General features: G+C 42.4%; 1 protein-coding gene across 6 annotated transcripts in view; it reads left to right on the forward strand.

Moving 5' to 3' along the window:
• TRPM3 (transient receptor potential cation channel subfamily M member 3) overlaps positions 1 to 23,439 on the forward strand; it is a 612,909-nt gene that overhangs the window by 542,924 nt on the left and 46,546 nt on the right. For 2 of the 6 annotated variants that reach the window (XM_077816404.1, XM_077816406.1), the window contains exons 11-16: positions 344 to 478; positions 2,789 to 2,839; positions 15,001 to 15,141; positions 17,404 to 17,433; positions 19,731 to 20,020; positions 20,835 to 21,063. In XM_077816404.1, coding sequence (XP_077672530.1) covers positions 344 to 478; positions 2,789 to 2,839; positions 15,001 to 15,141; positions 17,404 to 17,433; positions 19,731 to 20,020; positions 20,835 to 21,063 — 876 coding nt within the window. Of the gene's footprint in view, positions 1 to 343; positions 479 to 2,788; positions 2,840 to 14,815; positions 14,852 to 15,000; positions 15,142 to 17,403; positions 17,434 to 19,730; positions 20,021 to 20,834; positions 21,064 to 23,439 lie in introns of all 6 variants that reach the window. The other 4 variants (XM_077816405.1, XM_077816407.1, XM_077816402.1 and 1 more) reach the window with 3 other exon arrangements.

Raw genomic sequence — 23,439 nt, forward strand, 5'->3', positions numbered from 1 at the left:
GAAACAAAATGTTTGTCAAGAGAGTGAAACTAATAATGAAAAGCTGACGAGGGTAGTGACTTGGTCACTGGCTACCTGAGAACTGAACCTTTCAGCTTATAGGTCTTGATCCAAATTTATCAGACTGTATTGATCTTAGCATACTGATCTTTTCATTTTTGTACTGATACTTTGAAACAGGGAAACCAAAATAGTTTTGAAAATGTGATGATCCCCTTCTAAGCTTAGCAAGCTAAGGGAATTCTGTCAAAACACCAAACCCTCCCCATGCTAGAGTGACAGTAGCATCTAAAGGCTGTCCTTTAAACCCAGGAACAAGCTGAATGAATCCTTTCCTTTGTAGGTGGGATCCCTTGAGCAGGCAATGCTGGATGCCCTGGTGTTGGACAGAGTGGATTTTGTGAAATTGCTCATTGAGAATGGAGTAAGCATGCATCGGTTTCTCACCCTCTCCCGACTAGAGGAACTGTACAATACGGTAGGGCCAAGCTAAGGCAAATTTTCTATCTGTTTGTTCTTGTGTTTCACCATCTGCCTATCCTAGAATGACCCAGTGGTGCACAGCACAGTCTACGCCTTCTCCACAAATGAGTTGTCATTTCCTTACATCACAAGCCAACATTGTTTTCTTGGGTTTGACTCTTATCATGAGAATTCACTATTGCTTCCTGCTTACTCTGTCTAAACACACATTATGAAGTGTGGTTAAATAAAGGTCACTGAAGTTGCAGACGGCACTAGGTGGTTGCTGGGAGTTGTAGTTCAGTATGATAGACCTTGGGCTTAGACAGGCCATTGGCAGGGGAGTCATGGGCAAGGTAGGACCTGAAGGATAGTGCCACATGACTCCAGCACATGCCAGATTCCTGGAGAAGATAGAATGTTTAAAAAAACCAATGTTTGAGTTTTCCAGTGTTGCCAGCTCTTGTAATTTTTAGCAAGGTTAGCAATATTTGGTGTTTTTCTTAATCTGTTCAGCAGTTGCAGCTTTATTATCTGAGAATGAGAGCTTTTATTAGAAAAACAAAGTTTCCAGCCCTTATGGTTGCAGAGAAAAGCTTTGAAATATGTACTCTTAAATATTCCAACACCAGAAAGCTTATAAAAAGAACCCTACGTATATTGTTTTGTAAATCTTCTGATTTTTAAGAAAAATCTCATGGGGTAGGGGCTGGCTCATGGTTTTTGAAAGCTTGGAGTTGGTAATATCATCATGCAAAATTTCACCATTTTTGCAATCCCAAAATTAAGAGTTTTTACTTAGAAATTTTGGAAATAAAATTTGTAATTCTCCAAAAAGCAAAAGTCCTTAAAGCAAATGTGTGAGTATTGCACTGCTCTAGTTGCTTACAGCACTTCCTACACCAACGCTCACCTCTGTCACCCTCAACATAACAACATGCCAAAAAAAATATATTTGGGTGCTGTTGGGGAAATCTCCTAATTCACATCAGTGCCTGGTTCTGATGATTTCTGTTTCAGCCCAACTGAAAGGAGCTGTGATATGATACATGGATACAAGGCTTTGTTCTGCCTGTACATTTTAAATCCATGCCCTCACTGGGTATGTCACAGGGTTCAGCCATCACCGCCAGACTGGCACCTGTTCCTGGTCGTGTTGGGGATTAGCTCGAGGCTGACACCCATGTCTGTGGTCTCCACACTGGCACTCTGTTTCTGCTCCCACCTACAGCTCCTCTCTCAGCTCCTCGAACCACAGCATCCTCTTTGCAACTCAGCCCTATGGCTAGGTCATCATCTGTGTTTCCCTCTTCCGGGGGGGCATATCTCCGTCCAACTGTCCAGCCTCTTCTCCAGTAGCAAGTTGGGGGGGACACGGTCCCACCCACTACTCCAGACCCAAACCCAGGGACTCTGTAAATAACAGCCTCCTGCTTCTCCCCTGTAACCTCCATCAATGCTACTCTATTTCCCTGGGCCACTTCCCCATGGCCACAACACCTTCTTTGCCCTCACATCCGGGCACTCTGCAGCTCAGTCCTAGCAGCAAGCCAGGAGCTCCCTCTCACTCCCCCGTCCCTAGCAGCTGTTCTGTCCAAGGTACTTAGAGTTCTCTCAGCCCTTCAGGGACACTGCTTTATTCCATGGGCTCCCAGCAGCCACTGACCCTACTCTGTCTTGCTGGTCTCTTTTATCTGAGCCAGTTGGGCCTGGATTGGTTGCTCCCTGCAACTCCTCCCTGATTGGCTGTGCTTCATGCAGCCTCTCTGGGCTGCTCAGAGGACTCACCTCCATTGCTCCTTCTGGGGCAGGGCATGATTAACCCCTTGTATGCCTGTGTGGATTAGGTACCCCATCACAGGCTGTCACATTATGGGCCTCAGGGGCATATATTACAAAATTTACTTGTGGCCAGAAGTTAAAGTGTCTCCAAATATCAAACCCTAAAAGATTTGACTCAGCTCATACACGTAATAGAAAAACTAGTATCTATGCTGCCCTTAAGCCAAAGGTACAGACCTGCTCTTTGACTGGCTTGTTCTTTGACTGTCTAACCTGGGACATGTCTATTAATTGAGAAGAGAGAGCCTGAGAATTTTCTGAAGGATGTTGGACAAAGCTATGCTGTTGTAGTTTATTTGAAAAGAATGGATAAATTTGTGTGACTGAAGTGCTACTGATTATTCGAGGAGTGCATATGTATGTTTGGTTGGCTGGTTAACCAGGAAAACTACATGAATGGAGCACATTCCAGATTTTACATTTGATCTCCTACGTGGCTTCCGTATAAGGCAAAAATATTTGCTTCTTTATCTGTCATTTACAGAGACATGGACCATCCAACACTTTGTATCATCTAGTGAGGGATGTCAAAAAGGTAAGAGTCCAATAGACGGTAGGTTGGAGGTAATGTCATGATTGCTTCTCGTAATTAGAAACAGTCTCTGTTTTGCATGAGCTTTCAGAGCATTCTCTTGTTCCTTCCCCTCTCCCCATCTGTCCACCATGCCATTTCAGACTGCATTGTTTGTTTGTATTGAATCTGAAACTCTTGCACACAATGCACAATTAACAAGTTACTGGGCTTGCTGTCTCAGTGGTTTTAGATGCTTTGGATACAGCGCTTTCGCTAGTGGAATTGTAGGCTTTTTCATGCCATGTGGATTTATGCTGTTATCTGTATTTTTCCAGACCCACGACTATTTTGGAAGCTAATGTCCATGTTGTCAGTCAATCCCTGAGACTGTAATAGATCTATATATATTTTTTCTGCTCAATCCTAGTCCACTGCAACATTTCCAGTTTCATCTTCTATGATATACTATAAAAGCTGTAAAGTCCTCCATCACAAACAGCATAGAAAAAGGAATAGTGCAATAAAGCAAGAAGACAGCTTGTCTCTCCCCCATTATCAGAATTTCAAGTGAGTTTCAGGCATCTTGAAATATAAAGGTCCCAATGGGGTGAAACCAATCCACTTTCTTTAGCAGTATCTTTGGGGGGGAAATTGTTATGCACCAGAAATAAATGAAAAACCAGTATCTTCTATGCAGATGATTCAAGCAGGGCATTGTGACCCTGTGCTGACCCCATCACCTTTAATTTTCTTTCAAAAGGTGTGTGTGAACTGCAGACATTCTCAGTGTACACTGGTGTCTACATTTCTTGTGCCTCCAGAAGGTATATGCTTTCAAGGGGACTTTCTGTGTACAGATTAACTAGTTAAATAATAGAGGGAAGAAGGAGGGAGAATTTTTGTCAGAGCACAAATCAAATTTGTGGTGTTCCTTTCATCAGTGAAAGCTAGACGGGGTTAATAGGGTTCTGGTACAACAGACATTTAGGGACTTCTAAACATCACAGTGTAACGGCTGATGTTTGATGCAATGCTACTATATTAAATAATGTTATTTAATAATTATATTAAAAATATTTTGGGTGGGCAGGCCACAGCCCCATTGGATCTACCACACCCAGATAAAAGCAGCTAATGGGTCTGTATGCAATTGTATTAAAGGATCAAAGCCGTGAAACCCCATCCCACCCCAGAATCTGATCTTACTTACCCCATTTTAGCCCCATTCATTTCAGTGGTGTTACATAGGAATTACAGTGGTGTAATGGAAAGCAATCAGAGACCTTCCAACCCTTCCCCCCTTTTATTTAAATTATTCATGATGCCCCTTCTCCACCTCTTTCCTCCCACCCCTTGGTCTTTGGCTATAAATGTAATGGTAAAAGGGTCATTTGTATATGAGGCAGAAGAAGGGCTAGTTGCAGTGTCCTGCATTGCTTTCTGAAGGAGCTGAATAAAAGTGGACCTTAGGGGCTATTGCTTGTCATGGAGGTACGATGCTTCGTTTCTGGAGGGAACCTCTTTTCAGTCACCCAATGGAGCTGTGATAGCAATAGCAGCAGCCTGGGAAAAAAACTCACAGGTCATCTCTTCTGCTTCATACAGGTGTAACAATGTCTGGCACTGAGTGGGAAGGCAGAATTAGGATTGAAATAACAGACAGGCATGGACAGTACATAATAAACAAGTTGGCAAGAGTCTATTACTGGGGTTTCCCAACACAGAAACAAAAGAAAGCAAAAGCTTGAAAATTGATTAGAAATATTTGAAGAGGTTTGGGTCATTTTAGTTTTGTTGAGAAGGGGTCTACAGTATCATCTGTAGAATAGACAGCATTAACTAATATACAAGTGTCAATGAGAAAATATGAAATGCCTGCAACATAATTGGAATTGTTCGCATGCATAAATCCCTTGGATGGAGCACAGTACTCAGATAAAGCCTGAGTGCAACTAGGCTGCCTGCTTCTCTGTACTTTCTCTGTGAGGCACAAGCTAGTGGTACATTTTTGTTAGTAAATATGTGATCATTTTTGTGTCTTTAAATGTTTGGCATGATTATCATCTGTCTTTTAGATTAAACAGATTCCATTTCAAATTCCCGGGTCTCCTCTTTCTAACATCCTTCTTCAGAAGGAAAGCATTTCAAGTGTCAAAAGGTTGTGTTATAATAAGGGTAATTAGAACATTGTTTAACCATGGTTTCCCAGGGCCTCTAGTCCGAGAGGTGTTTTTAAAAGAGTCTTATAGTGAAAAATTAAGTGTTTCGTAAGCACTTTATATAAACGGAAGACTTTTTCATAAAGCAGTAAGAAACTAAAAAATTTTTAATATATTTTAACAATATGTATCCCTGGTGATTAAAAAAATTTGCCAGGTATTGGAATTTTTCCTAAAATGTATCCTATTGAGGTTTATGTTGTTTTGTTTTTCCTCGTGTAGAATCTTTCTTTCTTTCTTTAACACCTGTCTTTACGTTGAGAAAATGTATGCTCTAACTGGAATACAGCTAATGGCTTAGAATACAAACAGTCCATGAGCAACCATCCGCTAGTGCTCATCAGAAATATGCCCCATTATGGCCTATTCTTTTCATTTTGTCAATGATGAAAAATACCTATGCCATGCTGACTGATATCTGACATTGTACCACAGTCCTGCACCTGAGCAATCAAATCCCTTACTAGTCAATCGATCAGTCAGGAGATTTGACACGAATTTCAGTGCAAACACATTCTTGAAAAAAGCCTCTCAGTGGAACATAGCATTATTTGATAGCGAAATGGTTCACTATGCATGACAGAGGCAGATTGGTGTGTTGAAGCTAGTCTTTTAGTTGAGATAAATTTTGAAGCCAGATAGTTAAACTTTCCATCGTAATGGCAGTCTCTAAAAATATAAACACCAAATAGATTTAAAATCGGTCACCTCATCCTGGTACTTCCAGGACTAGCACAAAATATATGCATTTTATTTCATAGATAGAATAATTTGTAAATGTTCTACTGTAAAATGTGAATTGTTTACATCTTCTGTATCTTGGCAAATTACAGAATAAAAATAACTGCTTGAAAAAGGAAACATGAAAACAATGCTGAAATTGCCATAGTATATTAAAATGTATCGCCCTAAATCTCTAAGGTTTTTCCTTTGATTTAAGAGATATTCATGGTTTACAGGAGTTCTCATAGTACTATTGGGATTCCCTTTAGAACAAACTATTATGCACTGGGAAGTTACATTGCCACAGTCTTATTTATGGAGGCTTGTATTTGTTTTGTGCATTCTGATTCACATTCTCCTGAGAGTTTCCAAATATTGTTGTGGAGATTGTTACCTCAATATAGCTGTTTATAGTGTAGCCCTAAGAAAAAAAGCTAAATGAATTACAGCCACACTCAGGGTTTGAATTCTAAATGTATCAATTAACAAAGAGAATACTCTCTCCTTTCTGATTACTGTGGGTTATGGAGAACTGTGTCACACTCCCACTTTTGATCCCCTTAGTTCAGCCACTACGAGTAAAGCTAATTCTGTTTGCCTTATTCTCATACACAGCCTCACTGATGTCAAAGAGACCTCTGTAAAGGCGAACAGAATTTGTCCCACACTGTTCAGATGATACTCTTAAAATAAACAGCCGGAAAAAATGGAGTTGAATGTGTCTTGACATTATTTTTGTGGGCAGAGATTGCCCTCTACTGGTCACTTTTTAAAAAAAATAAATAAGATTCTGCCCTACCTTTGGACCCTATTCGTGCAAAGTCCTGCAGATCAGCAGGTCCGTATTTTTCATTTGTTTATTCTTAATTAATAGATGTTCATCCTGCTCATTAGTTATATATACATTCAAATTTCACTGCTCTTAGTTCTAGAGACAGTTTCTGGATTCCTGTATTACAGAGAACTGTGAAGCATAGTTTTTTCACCAGTCAGTATTTGTGAAATACTACTGAACTCTTAGTATAGAAAATGAGAAATGGTCATTATTTGTTACAAATAAAAACAGTTCTGAAATAGTGAAAGGAATGCCACTGATACGTTAGAATTTGAGAGGGGAAGAATAGTGCATTCGTGTCATAAAACTTACTTCAGGATCATTGCAGACTATTAGTACCATTGGCTCAAACTGTCCTCTCTCATACCTGTGCTGTGTAGGTAGGTTCCATGCTGTCTGAGGATCAAGGGTTGTGGGCAGCTTGCATCATTCTGCTGCCACTACAGCCAGACTTGGGGTATGAACTGAGCCTTATTATTAATCAGTTTATTTGCTGTAGCTTCTGCTATAATAGTCACGAGCACTGACTTAAGCATAATGTGTAGTTGACAATGTAAATAGTTATAATACATCCTAGAATATTTACAATAGCTTAATGAAACCTAATATTGCCCATTACAGTTAAAAACAGGGAGCTGTTTCATATCTACTACAGAATGGACATATTTGCTATGTGGGCCTGATCCTACAAACACTCTGGCACATGGGTAACTTTTCTTTCCCATTGACTTCAATGAGACTATTCACTACATAAAATTATTCCCATGCTTTACAGGATTGAGCCCTGTGTATGTATTATAGAATGTGTGCTTTTGCTATTGTTTTACAAGGTTTCTTCAGCAAAGTGTCCATTGATAATTAAATTGACTGAAATTTTCAAAACTGTCTAAGGGGATTTAGGCACATCTTCCATTAAAGTACAGGTAAATGTTTTGGAAGATGTCTAAATCCTGTAGGTTGCTTTGAAAATCTGTATTATATGATAAAGTATTTAGTTCAACATTGTAATATAAATATTTATATATTATATAAATATATGCTATTGGATATTATATATTGTGTTTATTTAAATTGCATCGAGATAACTAATATTTACCACTTAACATGTTTCTATGGCAGAACATTCATTTATTGAGGTGTCCAAAACTGCTCCCATTGAAGTCAATGGGAGATGGGTAAAGAGATGCAATTCTCATTAACTTCAATAATAGTTGCTCCCATTTCTGCAAGGGAATGAATTTGAACCTTTCCCTTTAGAACGGTCATAAAGCGGCTCTACATAAGTCTCCTATATGGCACTTTGTCATTGGTTCCTGCTCACATGTGATCACAAAGAGAAGGCTAGAGCCTGCAGTCCTTACTCAGGTAAAACTCACATTGGCTCAAAGATTCTGGACCGAGAGAACCATTTTTAAAAAGCCAATAATTTTAATTTTTCTTCTTTTAATGAGACAATGTTCATTTTCATTAGAATGCTCAGAACACAAACATGTTACCGGTTATGATCACATGGATAGATCATGCCTTTTGTAAGGAGCAGTGCAGAGCCACTGTGTAGTTTCTGTTATCAGTGCTGACCCCTTAAGACTTCCTTCTGGTGTAAACACACCGTTTCCCAGACCTCCAGCCATGCTGGACATTCTGGTCACAATTTAACTTTCAGAGCAAATGGTAGGTGTAGCACAGAACACAGACAGACATTGCACCAAATTCTAACACATTATTGATCTTTCTTTAACAGCATGAGAAATACACAGATCTATACAAAAATAATAAACCCTACATGCATTTCCCTACCTCAGTTTTCTCATCACCTCAGAGCATTCTTTGGCCTGAGGTCAGGGCTGTCTGGAGCCATCCAGGATCTTTCATAATCCAGTGCATGGCTTAGATTATGAAACATGGAGCCTTCTCTCCGACACTTGCCTCCTCAGATCTTGGATGATCCATTTACTTCCCCTCTCCTGCCCAAACTTCCTGCAACTGTCTCTCTGAGGGTTTTTCCCCCCTGTGAACCGTTTTACAACCTTCCAGTCCTTCTGTCAGGTGACTCCTGGATCAGTCTCCTTAGGTGACCCCAGACTCCTACCAGGTGACCTCGTTGCCAGGCAGCCTCTCCCCTGACAAAACAGTTCTTCTGTGTGGGAGCCTGCCTATTATCTACGATGTTTATATTTGAATGGAGGCTCATCTTAAGTTAATGACCCTCTATTGTCCGTCCTGTATCACTACACCTTGGAATTTCAGTCCAACATGGAGGCAGAGAGACCATGGAGAAGGCAACTAGTCCTCATTTTTAAAATAGAGTTGGTAGTTTGGCAAAGATACATAGAATTCAGAATCTCACAAGAATTTATAAATTGTACACAAAGATTCTTAAAATCATCACAATCTGTCCCTCGGAGTGTTTTATAATGTATGCTTTATTAATCTAAATCAAATAAACACATCTGCACAGAAGTCAGGCAGATGTACAGAACCTCTACAGACCTGTCTGCAGAAAATTCCCAAAGCGAAAAAAGAGTATTCATAAAATTAATTATTTTGAATTAATAACCCAGGTGTAATGGTACTAAGAAAAGTACAGATTAACTACAGTCCATGCTGTGTATCATTATAGCAAACATGATGGTTTTACTTGACAGGTTTCAGAGTAACAGCCGTGTTACTCTGTATTCGCAAAAAGAAAAGGAGTACTTGTGGCACCTTAGAGACGAACCAATTTATTTGAGCATAAGCTTTTGTGAGCTACAGCTCACTTCATTGGATGCATACTGTGGAAAGTGTAGAAGATCTTTTTATACACACAAAGCACGAAAAAATACCTCCTCCCCACCCCACTCTCCTGCTGGTAATAGCTTATCTAAAGTGATCACTCTCCTTACAATGTGTATGATAATCAAGTTGGGCCATTTCCAGCACAAATCTAGGTTTTCTGCTCCCCCCCCCACACACACACACAAACCCACTCTCCTGTTGGTAATAGCTTATCTAAAGTGATCACTCTCCTTACAATGTGTATGATAATCAAGGTGGGCCATTTCCAGCACAAATCCAGGGTTTAACAAGAACGTCTGGGGTGGGATGGGGGGAGTGTAAGGAAAAAACAAGGAGAAATAGGTTACCTTGCATAATGACTTAGCCACTCCCAGTCTCTATTCAAGCCTAAGTTAATTGTATCCAATTTGCAAATGAATTCCAATTCAACAGTCTCTCGCTGGAGTCTGGTTTTGAAGTTTTTTTGTTGTGATATCGCAACTTTCACGTCTGTAATCGCGCGTTCTCCGACTGGTTTATGAATGTTATAGTTCTTGACATCTGATTTGTGTCCATTTATTCTTTTATGTAGAGACTGTCCAGTTTGACCAATGTACATGGCAGAGGGGCATTGCTGGCACATGATGGCATATATCACATTGGTGGATGTGCAGGTGAACGAGCCTCTGACTCGTTGTGGCTCGATAGTGTGGCTGATGTTATTAGGCCCTGTGATGGTGTCCCCTGAATAGATATGTGGGCACAGTTGGCAACAGGCTTTGTTGCAAAGATAGGTTCCCGGGTTAGTGGTTCTGTTGTGTGGTATGTGGTTGCTGGTGAGTATTTGCTTCAGGTTGGGGGGCTGTCTGTAGGCAAGGACTGGCCTGTCTCCCAAGATTTGTGAGAGTGTTGAGTCATCCTTCAGGATAGGTTGTAGATCCTTAATAATGCATTGGAGGGGTTTTAGTTGGGGGCTGAAGGTGACGGCTAGTGGCGTTCTGTTACTTTCTTTGTTAGGCCTGTCCTGTAGTAGGTGACTTCTCGGAACTCTTCTGGCTCTATCAATCTGTTTCTTCACTTCCGCAGGTGGGTATTGTAGTTGTAAGAATGCTTGATAGAGATCTTGTAGGTGTTTGTCTCTGTCTGAGGGGTTGGAGCAAATGCGGTTGTATCGCAGAGCTTGGCTGTAGACAATGGATCGTGTGGTGTGGTCAGGGTGAAAGCTGGAGGCATGTAGGTAGGAATAGCGGTCAGTAGGTTTCCGGTATAGGGTGGTGTTTATGTGACCATCGTTTATTAGCACTGTAGTGTCCAGGAAGTGGATCTCTTGTGTGGACTGGACCAGGCTGAGGTTGATGGTGGGATGGAAATTGTTGAAATCATGGTGGAATTCCTCAAGGGCTCCTTTTCCATGGGTCCAGATGATGATGTCATCCATATAGCACAAGTAGAGTAGGGGCGTTAGGGGACGAGAGCTGAGGAAGCGTTGTTCTAAGTCAGCCATAAAAATGTTGGCATACTGTGGGGCCATGCGGGTACCCATAGCAGTGCCGCTGATTTGAAGGTATACATTGTCCCCAAATGTAAAATAGTTATGGGTAAGGACAAAGTCACAAAGTTCAGCCACCAGGTTATCCGTGACATTATTGGGGATAGTGTTCTTGACGGCTTGTAGTCCATCTTTGTGTGGAATGTTGGTGTAGAGGGCTTCTACATCTATAGTGGCCAGGATGGTGTTATCAGGAAGATCACCGATGGATTGTAGTTTCCTCAGGAAGTCAGTGGTGTCTCGAAGGTAGCTGGGAGGGCTGGTAGCGTAGGGCCTGAGGAGGGAGTCTACATAGCCAGACAATCCTGCTGTCAGGGTGCCAATGCCTGAGATGATGGGGCGCCCAGGATTTCCAGGTTTATGGATCTTGGGTAGTAGACAGAATATCCAAGGTCGGGGCTCCAGGGGTGTGTCTGTGCGGATTTGATCTTGTGCTTTTTCAGGGAGTTTCTTGAGCAAATGCTGTAGTTTCTTTTGGTAACTCTCAGTGGGATCAGAGGGTAATGGCTTGTAGAAAGTGGTGTTGGAGAGCTGCCGAGCAGCCTCTTGTTCATATTCCGACCTATTCATGATGACAACAGCACCTCCTTTGTCAGCCTTTTTGATTATGATGTCAGAGTTGTTTCTGAGGCTGTGGATGGCATTCTGTTCTGCACGGCTGAGGTTGTGTGGCAAGTGATGCTGCTTTTCCACAATTTTAGCCCGTGCATGTCGGCGGAAGCACTCTATGTAGAAGTCCAGTCTGCTGTCTTGACCTTCAGGAGGAGTCCACCTAGAATCCTTCTTTTTGTAGTGTTGGTCGGGAAGTCTCTGTGGGTTAGGTCCTGGACACCACAGTGCTAATAAACGATGGTCACATAAACACCACCCTATACCGGAAACTTACTGAACGTTATTCCTACCTACATGCCTCCAGCTTTCACCCTGACCACACCACACGATCCATTGTCTACAGCCAAGCTCTGCGATACAACCGCATTTGCTCCAACCCCTCAGACAGAGACAAACACCTACAAGATCTCTATCAAGCATTCTTACAACTACAGTACCCACCTGCGGAAGTGAAGAAACAGATTGATAGAGCCAGAAGTCACCTACGGACAGGCCTAACAAAGAAAATAACAGAACGCCACTAGCCGTCACCTTCAGCCCCCAACTAAAACCCCTCCAACGCATTATTAAGGATCTACAACCTATCCTGAAGGATGACCCAACACTCTCACAAATCTTGGGAGACAGGCCAGTCCTTGCCTACAGACAGCCCCCCAACCTGAAGCAAATACTCACCAGCAACCACATACCACACAACAGAACCACTAACCCAGGAACCTATCTTTGCAACAAAACACATTGCCAACTGTGCCCATATATTCAGGGGACACCATCACAGGGCCTAATAACATCAGCGACACTATCAGAGGCTAGTTCACCTGCACATCCACCAATGTGATATATGCCATCATGTGCCAGCAATGCCCCTCTGCCATGTACGTTGGTCAAACTGGACAGTCTCTAAGTAAAAGAATAAATGGACACAAATCAGATGTCAAGAATTATAACATTCATAAACCAGTCGGAGAACACTTCAATCTCTCTGGCCACACGATTAGAGACATGAAAGTTGCGATATTACAAAAAAAAATTCAAAACCAGACTCCAGCGAGAGACTGTTGAATTGGAATTCATTTGCAAATTGGATACAATTAACTTAGGCTTGAATAGAGACTGGGAGTGGCTAAGTCATTATGCAAGGTAAACTATTTCCCCTTGTTTTTTCCTACCCTCCCCCCCGACGTTCTTGTTAAACCCTGGATTTGTGCTGGAAATGGCCCACCTTGATTATCATACACATTGTAAGGAGAGTGATCACTTTAGATAAGCTATTACCAGCAGGAGAGTGGGGTGGGGGAAGGTATTTTTTCCATGCTTTGTGTGTATAAAAAGATCTTCTACACTTTCCACAGTATGCATCCGATGAGGTGAGCTGTAGCTCACGAAAGCTTATGCTCAAATAAATTGGTTAGTCTCTAAGGTGCCACAAGTACTCCTTTTGGTTTTACTTGAGTACATTAAATATTAGTATTAAGATAACAATTGCAATTTTGCTGCCTTATTTTAGTTTTACTATAAAAGCTCTCATTGTATTATAGCATATTTTTTCCCCTGGGATACCGTGCTATTTTTATGGATTGGCTAATTGATCTCTTAGGCTTAATTCCATGTCCAATTAACCCAGAATTGTCATGTTTCCTATAATGAGATACAGACAGACTGTAGCTAATCTGGATTTTTCTTAATATTATCATCAGAGTTGGGCAAATTATTCATAATGACAAATTTTATGAATTATGCCCCTTTTCTGTTTGTGAATTGTTCACAGGCAGAGGTCTGTATAAAAAAGCCAAATATTTTTGCGTGGAGGTATCCCTTACTTAGTCCCTGACTGCCCCTCTACTCTGTGAGTGCACCAAAGCTTTGTCTTCAGAGTTCCCCTATGGAGACAGAGAAAGGCCAAATGCCAGCTTTGTGGGACTGTCCTTCCATCTCTGGAATTTTCCAGGAACTCTTCCATGGGAGAACTGTGAGGGCACTGATCTGTGGGATTTTGATGGTGGGGTCTAGTGAACAAAGGTGTGGAAGAGAGGACCTGTCGTTCTCCAGGCCATTGTTCTGTTCTGTTCTAATCTATGTATACTCTTATACCATGCTCATCACAGTAGTATCTGAGTGGAGCTCACTTTACATGCAGAGCAGAGAGAACTGTTTTAAGGTCTGATTTCACAGCTTCACATGCAGTAAGCTGCATGGAACTCATGACCTTCAGGTCATTATTAGCAGCATTGATAATAGGGAGTAGAAGGGAATGGACCAGGGAGCACACAAAGTTGGAGCCATAAATATTCTGTATATTTGTTGTCGCCCTTTTCCATTTAAACTTAAAGGTGCTTGATGATGGCATGGGAAATTAATATGAATTTATTACAGTACCAGGAAGGGTAAGAAACAGTGGAGCAATGGGTCAGAACTGGTTTTTCAGCTCAACAGCACCCAGAGTCCCAGAGGTTATCTAGGACATCAAGAGGTCATTTTTCAAAGCAGTGTATGACAAAGGAGCTGAGTCGCCCGTATTGGCATTAATGAGACTTGTGTAGCAATAACCCTGTGCTGAAAACTTACACTTTAAACTATCTTAAAATAAAATGCATCAAGTCCACAAGAGGGCAGTGTGTTAAAATCATTGGGCTTATATATTTGCTCCTAAAACTCAAGATAAAACAGAACTAGGTAAGGATCAGAATTACTTGATGCTCACCACATTCCTGGCCTATGTATGTAAAGCAAAGAAAATAGGCACTTTATGAGCCAGTTTAATGTTTTCTACAAAGCAGATGATGACATACCTCCTTGGCTCCAAAAAGTTTTTTAAAAGACTCATTTCAAGCAAAAGAGATTTAAGTCGACATTTAAGTGGACACACCTTGCTAATGAAACTTTTTTCCCCTTCCTTTTATTTGATGAGTACTAACTATTAAATAATGCAATGTAGGGAAGAAACATGCTTTTAGGAAATAGAGATCACAACTGAAGAGCTGCAAAACCTCTGTTTGCAAATGATATAGAGCTGCCTTCAAAATGGACTGACAGAGAAGGCAGCCCAAATGGTGCCAGTGCAAACATATTCAGCCAAAGATGTTGTGAGCAGATTGTGTGGAAAACATACCTCACAGAGGGACTAGAGTTCAGCAAGTGTGCTTGACTTTAGGAAAATGATTGGGCCTCACACTTTTTGTTCTGCAGTGGTGTTTCTTGTTTCCCCCAGCAGAAGAAATTGAGTACTGTTTTCTGACATTATTATCTTCTGTTACTACCAAGGATTACTGCACATTCTTATTTACTTATGTCTTCTTTCCAAGCGAGAATATCCAGGTTTCGGTTGGATCTATTTTAAGGTGAATTAATTAACCAGCATAATACATTCCTATGTTTCTTAACTAATTGTGTTTGTTTTACTCTAATATAGTTAGAGGAAACATTGAATGGTATCTGTACTAATCAGCTTTGTCTCTTTGTTTCTTTTCCTTTTTCTTTAATTTGATAGGGTAACCTACCTCCGGATTACAGGATAAGTCTGATTGATATTGGCCTGGTGATTGAGTATCTGATGGGAGGAGCTTATCGCTGCAACTACACCCGAAAACGGTTCAGAACCCTCTACCACAACTTGTTTGGACCCAAGAGGGTAAGGAGTTGGTATTTTTTTACCAGGAGTACTGCGATTCTGATGTCAGGCCCACCAAGAGCGATTCCAGGCCCCAGGGTAGAACAGTCAATGGGCCCCCATGGACATGGTCCGCTTGACATTTTTGCGGTGCTGCGCCTGTGCTGGCTGCTGGGAGTGCTCTTCTGGCATGGCCAGGACTTCCACATGCCCGCCAAGTAGGGTTGCCAACTGTCTAATCACACAATCCCAAAGACCCATGCCCTGCTCCACTCCTTACCTGAGACCACGCCCTTGTCCTGCCCCTTCTCTGAGGCCCCGCCCCCTGCTCACTCCATTCTCCTCCCTCCCCCACCCTCACTCACTTTCACCAGACTGGGGCAGGTGGTTGCAGTGTGGGAGGGGGTGCGGGCTCTGGGAGGGAGTTTGGGTGCAGGAGGGGGTGAGGGGTCAGATTCTAGGAGGGAGTTTGGGTGCAGGAGGGGGTGTGGGAGGGGGTGCAGGGTGCGGGCTCTGGGAGGGAGTTTGGGTGCAGGAGGGGGTGTGGGGTGCGGGAGGGGGTCAGGGGGTCAGTGCTTACCTCTGGCGGCTCCCAAAACCAACCAGCATACCCCTCTGGCTGTGGCTTCTAGGTGGGGGACCCAGGGGGTCTCTGCATGCCACAGCCCGCAGGTACCTTCCCCGCAGCTCCCATTGGCCGCAGTTGCTGGCCAATGGGACATGCGGAGTCAGCACTCGGGACGGGGGCAGCGCATGGAGACCCTCTTCCGAGGGGTCGCAGGGACGTGCCAGCTGCTTCTGGGAGTGGCACAGAGCAAGGCCAGGCAGGAAGCCTGCCTTAATCCAACTGCACTGCTGGCAGCAGCCAGGGGCCCTGGGCCCCTTTAAATTGCCCGGGCCCCTGGGCAATTGCCCCTTTTGGTTCCCCCTGTCAACGGGCCTGTCTGATGTGGTAACAACAAAAAGGTGCTGGGAGTCAATTCAGTGAGGTGCTGAATTTTGGTAGTTTTCTTCACATCGTAGAAGCTATCAGAAGAATCAATACATGGCATGTCATTTGCTGCTAAGATCCAGCTGGTGTTGGCCTGAGTCTAGGATAAAGATTGTTACTGGGTTCTAGTTTTTTAAAAAGCAACAATTCTCTCTACTGATCAGCAGTTCATTATGATCAGGGTTTTGTGCATAGCAGAGCAGCTTCCTCACTGCGACCTAGTGAAAGTCAGCTCTTGACACAAGCTATTTTGTGGGCTGGATGCAGAAATTATTAGGTGAGGTTCTTTGGCCTGTGTTTTGCAGTAGGGCAGACTAGATGATCATCATGGTCCCTTCTGACCATAAAATCTATGAATATGAATCTGGGAATGGTTCTGATACAAAGCCTTATGAAGGCAATGAGTGTCTTTCCATTGACTTTCATGGGCTTTGGATCAGCCCCTGTAATAGGTAGTATGCTGGAGTTAGACTGAAAAAAAAATTGAATTGAGAGAGAGAGAGAGAAATTTCCCTGGTATGTGCTGAACCCTCTGTAAGTGGCATGGAGATTTTAGAGCAGGAAAAATCATAACTCGAAATGGGCTTTCATGGGCTTAATCCTGTACCCCTTGAGGCAAGGAGTGCAGGTTCAAGGCACAATTTTGTATTTTTTGATGTTATACTGCTGTGAATCTGGAGTAATTCCTCAGTCGTTATAAACAAAATGTTGTTTATTCTTGTATGTATTTTTTGTATTTTTTTTTTTTGGCCAATTCCACCCTGGGTATGGCTGTTCTGTCATTTTATTTTATTTATTTATTTTTAAAGTAGCAAAATGCACTCTTTTGTCTGCAGAGAAATGCTCCCTTCTCTCAGCCACTCAGTGGAAGAACTGTATAAATTAAGGTCTTTTAAACCTTGGGCTAGATCCTTGGTCCCTTTGAATTGCTGAAGCAGTGCAAAAAAGGGCCGTATATCTGCTCTATGAGGAGATGGGAGAATCCCTGAGAGATATGCAGAGCCAGCAGTATGCCCTCTCTTTTGCAACTTCTTGTTAGGGGGGTTGTCAGGTGAAGGGTACATGTCCAGAATGCTAATGAACTCCAAAGATCGTCAACGGATGGAATGGCCTCTTAGTGTCTGTTGCCATCCAGCACAAATTAGAGCTGCTGTAACTTATGGTAGGGGCCAAACTTATGCCAGGAATCTTGGGGGAGAGGGGATAACTAGGATTATATAATTTTGTTTAAAATGTTATTGGTATGGATAGGTTATATGATGGTTTTTTTTTTAAACTCTTTTTTTGTACAGCCAAAAGCCCTGAAACTTCTGGGAATGGAGGTAGGTGACATGTGATAAATCTTAATGTTAAATTCTCTTCCCTTTCTCACCAAACAAGTTCATCAGCATTATACTATGTGAGACTTGTAATTAATATATTTTAAAAGTTCCACAGATTTAGAATGAGAAGTTAATCACACACAAGGCTGTACGTTCTACCAAGGTAAATTGTTTATATAAATGCAAATAGAAAATCAGTTTCTCAGTATGCTTCCCCATAGACAAACTAAAAAAAAAAAAAAAAGTGTCGGGGGGGAGTAAATCCTGCTATACTCCAGGTCTCTGTTGGTGAAATCAGTACATATAGTTTGAAATAGTACAGTCTATTTGAAACCAGTATCCCAATCCAGCAACTATAAAAATAAAAAGCTGTCAGAGAGGGCAAACAAATATAGTATATGATGCCCAATTCCCATTGACGTGGCTGAGGCTTTTGACTTTTTCTTTTCCCTTTGTAGAAAAGGTTAGGGGCAATTGTTTGGGGTGCAGGGAAGCACAAAATCCTACTTTGCCACTCCAGAATCTATAAATAGCAACTGTATGCCTCGCTGTCCTCAGCCAAATACCTGCTACCACATCCGACGGCAATGGATAGATTATCACATTACATGAATGTTTCTGCTAAAATAGGGTCAGATGCACATACTGTTACTCATACTGAGTAGTGCCTTGCTCCACAAATAGTCCTGTTTACTTCAGTGGAACTAAGTGGGGGAGAAGGTACTACTTAATGTGAGTGAGGGTATCAGAATCCGGCCCATGCCCATCAGGGAATTTGTTAACAATTAGATTGTTGTTTTAAAGTTTCAGAGTGTGCACAATACTTAGTTGAATGTGAATGGTTTGCACTTCTCAGAGCAGTTGTTTCAGGCTGTCTGCAGACTCAGAAAACCATCACTGCACTGTTTCATGTTTTTCTCATATATTGAAGGTTTTCTTTACAACTATGTGGGATAGAAGCCTCTCTTTTTTTTTTTTAATTAAAACTTCAATTCTGGGGCATAATTCTGTGTCAAGTAGTTGATTTCTGTAGCAATTTCTGTGGCAACCTAATCATGGAAAATATGGAGCACTGAGTATAGTTTTAAAAAATTATTTTACATGCTATTTAGTCTGTGATTCTCAAAAACCCTCCACTTTGTCCTGTCCGTACTCCCAATGACATCCATGGGAGCACTTTCACAAATCCCAGCCTTAATTATTTTGTAAATATCATTGGTTTATAATTGTCACTTTTATGATCACTTTTTAACTATATTTAATTGTAAACAATATTAAAATAAAGATTTTTCAGAAGTAAAATATCTTTACTTCAGAACCTGAGCTGAGATAAAATGGAGGGCATTAGTGTAGCAAAATGTCAGTGTTTTATCCAGTCTTCAATAACCCTCTAATGCTGTGCACTGGCACTTCAGAGAGCTGAGATTTTGTATAAGTTTCACTTTGCTGCTCATACAAGGATCAAAGTTCAGCGCATGCAGTCTGGGAACAGAAGAACAAAGGAAAGTTATAGGACAAGATGAGAGGAAGGAAATAAACAGGAGAGACAAGCAAGAAGGAATAACATGGAATTGGAGGGGAAAAGGGGAGAAGAAAGGACACAGAATTGAGGGAGTGGGATAGTATGTGAGGAGAGATAGGTTAACCCACTGGTAAGATCAGGATGGAGGATCACTAAGAATGAGACAGAAGTGGGGAAAGGACAAAACAATACCATGCTACCATCTTTTGATGAAGCATCCTCCAGCCTCTCTCTTGTTGTCCTCTCTAATGTAGTTAGAATGGAAAGAGGTGAATGTATCCACCCCAATGAGATTTAAAAAACTCAGAGGTAAATAAACAAACCAAACGCTTTAATGTAAGGGTGGCTTTCCCAGGAGTGACCTGGGCATGTTCTGATAGTGCTTTGCAGTGCCACAGGGAGGGGGCCAGGTTAGATTGACATTCCCAGACTCCCATTTCCCACCAGGCAGGAGCTGGGAGTGTTGAATCATTGTTTCATATGCATCACATTTATTCTGTGAATTATTTTTTTCAGTGAATGTGAAATTAATTATGTAAGTTTGCGTAAGGAGGAGGAGTGGGAAGCAGCAGAAATTCTCCTCCTAGAAACTCAGAACGTGGGCTGGTCACAGTGAATAATTAGTCAGTCTAATTAGCAATTAAAAGAAAGTAAGTTACATGAACATGTGTGTGGCTTTGGTGAGGGAGTCAGCTTCCTCGTGTCATGTCTCCTGTATTCAGTGTAAACTGATTCACATTATTCCCTAGAACCACACTTTCTCCTTGTTTGGCAGGATGACGTCCCTTTGCGAAGAGGAAGGAAGACCACAAAGAAACGAGAAGAAGAAGTGGATATTGATTTGGATGATCCTGAGATTAACCATTTCCCTTTCCCCTTCCATGAGCTGATGGTGTGGGCTGTGCTGATGAAGCGTCAGAAGATGGCCCTCTTCTTCTGGCAGCATGGGGAGGAGGCTATGGCTAAGGCTCTGGTGGCCTGTAAACTCTGCAAAGCCATGGCCCACGAGGCATCAGAAAATGACATGGTGGATGACATATCCCAGGAGCTGAACCACAACTCCAGGTTGATTGCCTTTCATGCATACTTTCTGGAGAGTAGCAACGAGAGGCTGCTGAAACTGCCAATAATCAGCTTAGGAGTGGCTTGCTTTAACTGCTAAAGGTGTAGGGAAAATGCTGTCCCCTCAAAGCCAAAGGAGTGGCTTTTAGGGCGCACCTGTGCTAACAGAGCCCTTCTAAAAACTGTGCTAACAGTGCAACTTCTGAAATGGATAGAACAGGAGCCAAAAAGGTGAATGAAGCCTCTATACTGACTCTATGCTTTCCTCCATCTTGAGGCCACCAAAGCCTGAATTTGATTCTTCTGAGTCACTTTTCCCATCCCAATGAAATATAGTTCAAAATCTACTGAAGTAGTATCCAGGTGCAGGAAGTAACTAATCAGGAGATCAGACTAGATCATCATCATAATCCCTTCTGGTCTTAATCAAAGACCAACAGGAATTTGAACAATTTTTGGACACTGGTTAATAAAGCCTCCCCTTCAAGGGTACTTGACCATGAGTTCATGAACAAGCAATGCGGGCCTGGACTGCCTAACAGCAGATAGACAATGGGCTTCAAAGAGACAACAGCAAGCAGGCAGGCAGGTGGGAGCAGATGTCTGGGAGCGGAGGGTACTCAGTATTTCTAAATCAGGACATTTATTTAAGTGCCTAACTTTAGGCACTCAGGTTTGAAAACGTGGGCCTCCATGTTCAGCCAGCATTGCAACTGCATTTCATGGAATGTGATGCAGCTCTTGCAGGAGCTGTCATTAACAGTGTACTTTCCGCAAAGCAGACTGTGCTGGCTAATGAGAATGCCCTCTGTTGCAGGGATTTCGGCCAGCTAGCGGTGGAGCTGTTGGACCAATCATATAAGCAGGATGAGCAGCTGGCAATGAAACTGCTGACCTATGAGCTGAAGAACTGGAGTAACGCCACATGCCTGCAGCTCGCGGTGGCAGCCAAGCACCGAGATTTCATTGCTCACACTTGCAGCCAAATGCTGCTCACAGACATGTGGATGGGCCGGCTCCGGATGCGCAAAAATTCAGGTCTAAAGGTCAGCACTGCCTTCGTATCAATTAAGAGCAAGAGCTCTGAGGGATGGCGATGGGGCTGACACCAAATCAGCAACAGCTAGATGTACTAGTAAACTAATTGCATGGTCCTGTGTTATTTATAGCGACATGACACAGTGTTCATCCCTGCTGGCCCAAATCCTGAGCGCCTTACTCAGCCCTTTGTCAAAACTCTCTCCAAGATCAGCAGGACAGTTACTGGCATAGAGACTGAGCAAGGACTTCAGGATGTCTCTCTAACTGCAGGCTTCGGGATTTAGCCATATTTTTAAAAAAAATCAATTAATAAATTAAAAGGGGGCGTGAGTGAATTTATTACTAATGAAAGGTGCTGAACTGACAACCCTGGAGAATGATCCTCAGAACAAGCAAATGGAGCAGCAGTGCAAATACCCCTGCAGTCCCGTGTCAAGCTGCCTCCTACCTGACCTGGACAGACCACCCCTAGGGGATGTGGGGGATAATTCAGTCAAGCCCATTTCATATTTAATTTCTCTAGTAAGACAGCCAGGGAGAGTGGGATTTTCCGACAGGCATTTCTGTCCAAGAGGAACTGAGCTATCGTGCATTCACCTTCACCACAGTATTCACTAGTCAGACCAAGAATTGCCATTTTTAATTGTGTTTTGTGGTGATATTCCCTGACAGGGGCATTCCCTTGCCTGTATCAGGTTTACATGTGAAAATCGACACTTGTTCTGGCTGTTCTATTATGCTGCAAAAGCATGTGTCTGAGAAAATGATTATGAACAGCACAGATATAAATATATCATTATCCCACTGGAGCTAATGCACTATCAGTAAGAAATGAGTGTCAGTGGCTAATAAGATTCTTATCTCACTTGTGTCAGCTCTGCATGAGTACCTTTCTTTTTAAAACTAGGACTGTTCTTACATTTTGGAAACTCCTTTCTCTTAGCCATATGTTTTCTGAATCTATCTGTGCCCTGATCCCCTTGCTCTCCCTGGGGGGCCTGACCCTCTTGCAAACCTGACTTCTGAGATGTTCCAGTTGTTCATTACTCAGTAGATCTTGCTTACTGTAGTGTAGTGGATCTATCCATTTTCCCCCTCTATGCCTTGTCCTTTACAGCACGTATCTCTTCAGTCACACAGCAGACTCCTGGCCGTATCCTTTGCATGATAAGTACCTCAAGGTGATAAATTCCATTTTCCTTTCAGTTTGTCCCAACAGCAGCTCCTCCCAACTGTCCACACTCAGTTTATTGTTCACTCTATTTATTCTGCTTTATTCCATAAACCTTTATCCTTTAACTCTCCCTCCCTGAAGCAACTCTCTTTAGGCAAAAGAGAGAACAGCATAGACTTTTTATGCACCTTAATGGATTATATGGCAGTGTTGGGGGGGGGGGGGGTTGTACTTTAAAAGCAGGGCAGCTCCAGTCCAGAGACCTGGAATGACTTCTGCAATGCACTAGTAGGCACCAGTAGACAAAGCAGGAATGTTCTCCCTCATGGGATGGAAATATACACTCCCCACATATGCCAACAGGCCTACTGAATAATGTCATTGGCATTACTGAAGTTAAATTCATTGGAGATATGTATACAATGATTTTTCCATGAAATGCTGGCAAAAATCAAGCTTTGGTGTGTGTGTATGTGGTTACAAATGGGCCTAAACCATGGTGGGCTTGATTCCACACAACCCAGGTGTAGAGTGATGCATGTATAAGCAGAAGGTAAAATTGATGTGAATCACAAGACAGCGAATACAGGAGAATATGACCTCACATTGACAGGAGCAGTGCTGCAGGGCTGCCAAGTGACAGGAGTGAATACCTAAGCACATAAGTTGCTTACTTTTAAGTCTGTCTCCTCAGACTCACTCATGCCATTGTCCTAACCTATTCTACCCTATTCTACTTGCCAGTAAGGGAGCACAGGGAACTTACTAAGCCCTGATCTACATAACTACATTTCGTTGACCTAGCTGTGTCAAAAATATCACACCCCTTCCCCACATAGCTAAGTCAACCACCTCCCTAGTGTAGATGTAACTGTGCCAACAGAAGAATGCTTTCGTTGGCATAGCTAATGTCTTTTGGGGAGGCAGAATTACCACCCTGGCTAAACTCCTTCTGTTGGTTTATGCTGTGTCTCCACTAGTGAGCTCTGCCAGCATAGCTATGCCAGCACAGGCTCTGTACTGTAGACACTGCCTAACGCTTACTGCAGGGGACTATGTCTATTGCCTGATGTTTCTTGTGTGTCACATGAACACTGGAACACTCTACTGTGCAATGTGCAAGGCTTTTCAGGTTCAAGGTTCAATGCTTTTGTGGGTCCGCCTATTACCTAGTATGGTAATATTCTGTAGTGTTCTAGCTTGTAAC

The sequence above is a fragment of the Eretmochelys imbricata genome, chromosome 5 (genome assembly GCF_965152235.1).
Source record: "Eretmochelys imbricata isolate rEreImb1 chromosome 5, rEreImb1.hap1, whole genome shotgun sequence".
Lineage (NCBI taxonomy): Eukaryota > Metazoa > Chordata > Testudines > Cheloniidae > Eretmochelys > Eretmochelys imbricata.